Source organism: Cryptomeria japonica, chromosome 7, assembly GCF_030272615.1.
Source record: "Cryptomeria japonica chromosome 7, Sugi_1.0, whole genome shotgun sequence".
In the NCBI taxonomy this organism is placed as follows: domain Eukaryota; kingdom Viridiplantae; phylum Streptophyta; class Pinopsida; order Cupressales; family Cupressaceae; genus Cryptomeria; species Cryptomeria japonica.
The window spans coordinates 323,851,549-323,859,285 of record NC_081411.1 but is presented as its reverse complement, the minus strand read 5'-3'; the positions used below and the strand labels follow the sequence as shown (position 1 = coordinate 323,859,285).

The following is a 7,737-nucleotide window of genomic DNA, read 5'->3' as shown; positions in this document are numbered from 1 at the left end:
GTTTAGAAATTGTTAGAATATGTCAACCGTTGCCATTATTTAGGATTTTCTACTTTCTAGAGTTTGGACCTCTTTGTCTCAGTCTAAGCTTTTTGAATCTATTATTCTTCTCTACTAAAATTGAAACTTGCAAACACAAGAGAGGAAAGTGGTGTTAGTTTTATAGGAATTTTCTAAGGTCAAATCCCATATTTGGAATTAACCCTATGATGATGAACTAATAGAAAAGAGAGCTTACCCTTATAAGTTAGAAGCTAAAACCTTAAGGAAATGTTGAATTCAGAATATTATAACTCAAGTTTAATGATTTTGGTGATGATGCGATGCTCTTTGAGATGACTCTCAAGGGTTGATGCAATGGAAAAAAATTACAAGACAAGATCAATCATGAAAAACCACTTGCATGAAGATATTTGTAACTTATTGCTTCATAATGATCACATATAAAGAAATTCGCTCATGTACTTGCTCTAGGAAGGGTTAAATGTGATGGATGATTGTAGGATCAAAATGAATTAGGAAAGATGATCTTATATAGGGTTCTCATGGTATTTAATAAATTAGGGAAACCTCCAATGCTCACATTCAAATATTATGATAAAAAATCAATTTGTGTTAACCAATACACCAACATATTCAAAATTGGGCCCAATCTATGGGGACTATGGTGCCTCACACTCTAGTCCAAACTCTAGTCTAGTAGGACTATCCCATAGCCCACCTAGAAAGGCATGAAATAAAGGTAGCTCTTAGATACACAAACTCACAATAGAGAATCTAATCACTATATCATAATATGACAACAAATTTTTCAATACAAGGCTAAAAATACCCTTGGAAAAGAGCTGGGATAATAAACATTAAGGAAAGCACACAAAAAGGAGTGTGAAATTGTAATGGGTTATGATTTATTGCACTACACCTATAGTGATTAAAACTTTATGACATTTGTTGAACCATTAAGTGTTCTTTCTTTTAATCATATCTAGCTTCTATATCATTACCCATCATCATTCTGTATAATTTTGACTTTCACAAGTAAAGTTCCATTTTATTTTTCTACTCAAATTAATTGTAACTTGCTAGTAGAGGAACAAGTTTATCTATTTAGATTTTTTTCGAGTATAAGAAAATCTAACGAGCAAGACACATAAAACACCCTCCTTTTTCACTCACTAAGAGAAACCCTCAAGCAACTATGACATTAACTTGATCAAATCATTAAAAATTAAAGTAAAACTTATGCACTTTTAAAACAACTAAACCAAATTAATATTACCATATAAGCACACAGGAAGGTAAAAAATATCTCGAAATGAAAACTACTTAATATTTCTAGTAAGGATTTATATCTTCTAAAAAAAAGCCAGACACTAATGTGAACAACCATTCGCACAACTCTAAAAAACTAATTGAGTTGAAAACACTTGTAGCCAATAAAATATGGTTACAATCTTATTTAATTAAAATTTAAAATATTTATAATATACGTTCTTAAATATTTAAATAAACCAAGTTCCTAATTATAGTGAAGAACTGACAACAAAATTTAAAATTTTAAAAAATATTGTAATAATACTAGACATTGATAGCTTCTTATTACTACACTTTTAAAAATAGATAAAAGTACACAAATAATATGCTACACAATTCAAAATATTTAAAATCTAAATTAATTAAAACCTAAACAAAGGTTATGTCTCTATTTATAAAAAAAATATTTAAAATTTCAAACCTCTCCAAGTTCACATTCATAAACTAAATATTTAACTATCGTTAACTGCTACATGTCCCAAAATCACTTAACCATTCATTGAATGGTCTATATCAATTTTTTATTTATTTCCCATATCAATTTGGCACATGTAATGAAGTTGTTTTGTTTGTGTTGCAATCTAAATGATCACAATAGTTAAATTAATTTTAATTTATGTGATGATAATCGTTGTGAGTGTTTTTCTCTGTGCAGGCTAGGGAAAACCATACTGGCACACTTTTTTTGTATCTGGAGCCTTAGGGATTGCCTATGCACGAGTTATTTGGGGAGATTTGGGGTTTGCATTCGGGGAGTGTTGTGGGAGAGTGTTGATAGTTTGCAATTGGAGGTTGGTGTTTGAGATTTGTTGTGGGTGAGCATGGTCTCACTGTTGGTTATCTACTATTGTTCAATTAACTCTTTTAAAGTCTGTTATTCAAGCTCTTCCTATTTACAAGTATTTTGTTTAGGCTACTCCCATGTATTTTCTTCAAGAATTTGATGCCTTTTATTGACAATTTCTTTGGAGTGGTAATTTATCAACTACTAAATGGACCCTTGTTAAGTGGGATACTAAGTGTAGGCCTAAGAATGAGGGTGGAATTGTCTTATGTTCTTATATTTTGAATGGGAAAGTTCTTGTTGCTAAGTTATATTGGCATTGGTGTACTAGCCAAAATAAACTATGGGCCCATAAATCTCACCCATATGTATCTTATAGATGTTAATGTGTTTGATGTTCCCTGCTTTCCTTTAGCAAAAAGAGGTTCTATGATATGGAATACTTTGAAATTGGGGGCTCAATTGGTTAAGAATGGTCTTTTTGGATTTGTCATACAGGATCACAAACCTTTTTTTGGCTGGATTCTTGGGATGGTCACCCTTCTATCCTCTCTACTCATCGTCAAATTTAGGCCCTTTGTGATACTTTTATTGGTGTTGGCTGGGACAATATTGACCATTATAAGATTGCCCATAATTGTAGGTTGGTAGTTCATTTTCTTTGGAAACATCCTTCTGAATGGCCTCCAGGAGGATCTGCAGAAGATAGGCATGAGTTGACACAAATTCTAGAGTCTTGTGAGTGCACTAGCTTGGTTGGGAATGATTTTTTTGCTTGGGCAAGTAGTGATTTGTCTGGGAAGTCTTTGTTTCTATAGGTTATGTTGAGCTAGTGTGGCAAAATTTTGGGGACATCTATGTTCCTTGCTGGAAGAATGTTAGGTACAAGTTCTCATGGCCCAAGTGCACCTTTTTCATGTGATTGGTGGTCCATAATCGGTGTCTTACTTGGGATAATTTATCCAAGCATGGTTTTCACGGCCCCTCGATATGTGTGTTATGTCATAATAATGAAGAGAGTGTTTCTCATCTCTTTTTCCAATGTTTTTTGGAATAGAGATATTTGGCACTTTTGGTGGGATGTGTGGAATCAAGCTTGTTGGCATGCCTCTTCTTTGGCTGAGTTTTTTGTTAAGTGGAGCAAGGCCCCTATCAAAACTTCTTTTCTTCAAGTTGCTCGAACTCTTGGCCCTTCTTTTATTATTTGGCATGTTTGGTTGGAGAGGAATCATTGGATATTTTAAAATGTGATATTGGGGGCCAACCACTTGTGCTGGAAAATTCTCCACTCTTTGGGAGAAATTGTTTCAACAAAATGTGACTTGATAGAGGCTATGGATCTTGGTGATGTTCGTTGCTACAACCCTTTCCATCTTCCTCCTCCACAAGGCTAGCTAATGAAAAATAGATGTAGACACCCTCTTTGGAAGATAAATAGGGAGGGGCCGTGGCATCCTCCTCTATGGAGCACTCTGAAACTCAACACGGACAGGTCTTGTCAAGGAAATCTTGGTCTTGCTGGAATTGGTGGAGTTGGTAGAGATAGTTTGAGTACTGTTTAGTTTATTTTTTCCATTTATAAAGGTCATTATACAAATAATTTGATGGAGGCTTTTGCTATTTTAGATGTCGTGGAGTGGGCTTGTGCTCTTTGTGAATCAGATTCGTAGGTGGTGGTACATTTTTTGACTCAACAACATTCTAAGGATGTTAGTTGGTAGTTAACTTTGGTAATTAATTAGATTCTTAATTTGTGTGCTTCTTTGGATTATGTTACTTTCATACATATCCCTAAGGAGTGGAATGGAGTAGTGGATTGTTTGGTCAAATGAGTTTTTGATCAAATGCAAAAATAGAATATTGTGGATAAGGGTCAATTACCTTTGGATTTGTCTCAACAGTTAGATCACTTAGTGGAACTTGATAAGGCTGTTTGATGCCCTTGCTTTGTATTTCTTCTTGTTTGAATAAATTTTAACCCCTCTTTATTTCAATTTGACACACATTCTTGGTTCTTAACATTATATTATAAAGTCTTGATAAATTTTAACATTAGAAGCAACTAGAGATTTTTAAAATTCCATCCAAGAATCAAACATAATTTTGATCAATAAAATAGAATAATTATTTATCATTTCTTCATAATAGTAAATTATAAATTTGATATCGACTGTTTCACTTGTATCCGCTTATACAATAAATTACATTTGGATTGCGAAGATACATATTTGTCTAATTATTCATCTTAGCTTAGTTCTCAGAATTATTATCCGATATGATTATAAATTTGCCAATCATGTTCTAGCCCTGCATATACTTTTGAATAACATCTGTTTTAAGATTTCCTAAGCCACATATTTAAATAAAAATTTTAGAATTCGAGGATATGGCAGAAGACATACAACAGGCTAGTGCCGCAGCCAATGTAGAGAATATAGTCATGGACACAGGCATGCTTCCCTTGTCTTTCCTCACCACCATACCCTCGTATATCGGATAGCTATTTATTACTATGAAGCTCGATATCATTCCCTGCACAAACATACTCGCCATGGCTGAATAACCTTCTCTCATCCCACCAGCAATCCCACATACTAATGCCATGAGGTTTGTCAGTGCTATGATAGAGAACGGTATAAACAACGCAGAGGAAACCCCAAACTCAAAAATCTCTGCCTCATATCTTTTAGCTGCTTCACTGTCAAATACTTTGCTTGTCACCTCGAAACCCACTTTGGATATTCCAAGTAATTTACAGACTACTTGAATGAGCGCAAACAGATAGGATGATACGCCTTTTATCATCCACATTCTCTGATCATTCCACCAAGATTTTAAAGAGCCTTCTCCCACATATATAAACTCTAGAGCATTTTGTGCATATGCACATACTGGTAAAAATAGAAAGAGGAGAACCCATGGATCTGAAATCTGCAAGATATGATAGATTTTAGTTTCTTTTAATCAATTGTGAGAATAAAAAATTCCTGCAAAGTAATTTACACTGTTATCTTTATAAAAGTATAAGAAATTATTTGCACAGGTTGTAGAAAAATGATTTGTGAAAGGTAACAAACACAAAATTATTAATGAATATAAAAAAATCAATTTTTTTAACAAATATCGTGTACAGTAGAAAGACTAAGAAAGTTATTAATCAATATACAAAACTCAAAACTTAAAATGTGGGGAGCAAAACTACCTGGGGAAATAACGATAGGCCGGTGACCATGCACAAGGCCGGTACTAGGCCGTAGCACATTAAAGGTAAGGAAAATGGAGCCCATAGAAAGTAATAGCTGTAACACATGTTCTGTGCTAGTTTTGTATGACGAATACCATAAGTGACTGGAGAAAATTTGCTAACAAAAATCTCCATTAAACCCGTTGCCCATCTTTTATGTTGGATCAGAGTATCATTCAGATTAATAGGCGCACACCCCACAAAAGCATCTCTTTTGGGAGAATAAAAAGCAGATTTCCATCCTCTGCAGTGTATAGAAAACCCTGTCAAAACATCTTCCACTGCACAATCGTAGAGCAAGCCGACCTGTAGAACGGATTCAATGACAGAAATTATTTGCAAAATATCGAGCCAGTTGATAAAAATTATCAAGATTTTAACTTGTACTTGCCTTTTTCCCCCATTGGGTGTTCTCCTCATAGCCACACTTGGCAAGCTCTTTTGCCTCGTCCAATCGCTTAGATGGAACTTCTTTCTCCATGCTTATAATTGATGAAGTAATATGCTCTTTGATTAAATTTGAAGAACTATGTTGTCGCTCACTTCCACATAAGACATCCCTGCGGAGAACGCATCCGGTACCCATGTATGACGAACCTTCAATTCCATCCATTCCCTTAAAAAGTATCTGTATATCATTATTTAAAGAAATGCAGGTCAGTTGATTGCATATGTTTTAGGGCACCAGTTGAATTACGAATACTCACATCAAGAAACTTCCTGAGATGATTTGCATACAGATCGTTTTTGGTAATGCCATGAAACCTTTGCGGAAACTGGACATAGGCAAACTGGTGCCCAGTTCGAGGGTCCATGAAAAAGCACATGGCTTCTCGAAGAGCTTCACAGTTGTTGGCGTACATGTCACAGTCCAGAGTAAGAATGAAAGGAGCATTGCTCATAAGAGCAGAGACTCTAATCTGCAGACACAAGATAAACAAATCAATCTTCACTAGGAAAGACGATATAACCATAATGGACGGACAATATAAACAGGAAAATGACATTAATTATTACCAGAACATTAAGAGCACCGGCCTTAAAATTATGGGGGTGTCCTTGTCGTTTTTCACGGGACACATACACAAGACTGGGCAAATCATGGCCCTCAACGTTCATGTCTTTGCCCCTTTCTAGCAAAACCTGTATGTAGATTTGAAATAAATTGTAATAAAATTTATCAAACGGGAGAATTATATAGTGGGTAAGTTGTGACGTGGTTTTCTTAAGCAAATAGTATATATTTAAAACTAGCTAAAGATATCTTTTAGTGGCATGATAATATCTCACTTGTTCTGGAATATTTTATTAATCTTTCAGACAGTCAAAGCAATATAATCTTTAATAATGATTTTTGTGACCTGAACTATAGTAGGGTGGTCTCGTGAAGTCGTCTCCGCTTTCCATTCTTTGAAGCCATTGTGTTCTTTGCATTGCTGTTCTGTAACAGTGCCTCTCTCTACAGTGCTATTTATACAATATTTCATCTCCTCGTACAATTTCTACACATTATTTTCAATATCAACTCTATCCTCTATATTTCATCGAGTATAAAGATTTATATTCCTAAATGAAGATAACTAATCAATAGAATTCAAAGAAACTAATTTATGCTAAGGAGTGTTATTATTCTTGTGAGCTTAGATTTAAGCTACACACACCTTGACATTTCCCCATTCGGTAGTGAAGGACAAGTTGTCACTTTCATCGTCATAGCATTCAGAAAAGTATGTTTCTGGGCATCTCTGCTGAATGCAATACTTGTGGCAAAAAGGAACCCAACTTTTTGCAAAACGTGAAGCTTCCAAAAGAGAATAAAAGGTAAGTGAGGATCCTCCATCATCCGATACATAACATGTCAGTCTTTCTACTGGATAATTAAAAGCCAGAGTAGACAATACAGTGTTCGCAACACTCAGTGGAGGTTCTTTAACAGGGTCAGCCGTGCATATAAATACATCAATGGGAGGTAGCTCCCTCTCAAACCTGTTACGCATAACCACATAATACATCCTTATAGTTTAGCCGTTATATTTTTCTTATTATTTCATTCTCGCGATAGATCATAGAAAAATATTTGCATAATCAAATCCAAAACATATATCAAACTTAAGAAATATTTACCTTTTAGAAAGTCTTTCTGGGTAGGTAAATCGATCAACAGGCCACCACCTGAAGGCCATCTCTAATACCCATTGGAAGGCAAAGCCTAGCTCAGCACAAAATACCAGTATCCATGGTACATATCCTTCACTTGGCATATACAGGATACGATAACATATAAGCCCCAGAATTGCACAAAAATATACGCATCCATAAGCTCTGTTTATCTTTGCAACTGGCTTTGGTACAGTGGTGTAAAGCGAGGAATTTGTGGATTCCATCTTCTTGTTGA

At 34.9% G+C, this 7,737-nt stretch overlaps 1 protein-coding gene across 1 annotated transcript; it reads right to left on the bottom strand.

Moving 5' to 3' along the window:
• Window positions 1-4,318: 4,318 nt before the first annotated feature.
• LOC131046684 (cellulose synthase-like protein E6) lies at window positions 4,319-7,737 on the bottom strand. The gene is made up of 8 exons (XM_059208627.1): window positions 7,467-7,737; window positions 7,004-7,328; window positions 6,704-6,844; window positions 6,360-6,485; window positions 6,050-6,262; window positions 5,734-5,970; window positions 5,301-5,648; window positions 4,319-5,029 (listed from the first exon to the last, which is right to left on the bottom strand). Exons 1-8 carry the CDS (start codon window positions 7,724-7,726, stop codon window positions 4,457-4,459), a joined length of 2,223 nt encoding a protein of 740 aa, XP_059064610.1. The 5' UTR covers window positions 7,727-7,737; the 3' UTR covers window positions 4,319-4,456.

Bases quoted from the DNA above. Each gene is read 5' to 3' on its own strand.
- LOC131046684 (XM_059208627.1), bottom strand. From the start codon at position 7,726: ATGGAATCCACAAATTCCTCGCTTTACACCACTGTACCAAAGCCAGTT. The intron at 7,329-7,466 runs GTAAATATTTCT...TATGCGTAACAG, and splicing joins CCAGAAAGACTTTCTAAAAG to GTTTGAGAGGGAGCTACCTC. The intron at 6,845-7,003 runs GTGTGTGTAGCT...AATAATGTGTAG, and splicing joins CCGAATGGGGAAATGTCAAG to AAATTGTACGAGGAGATGAA.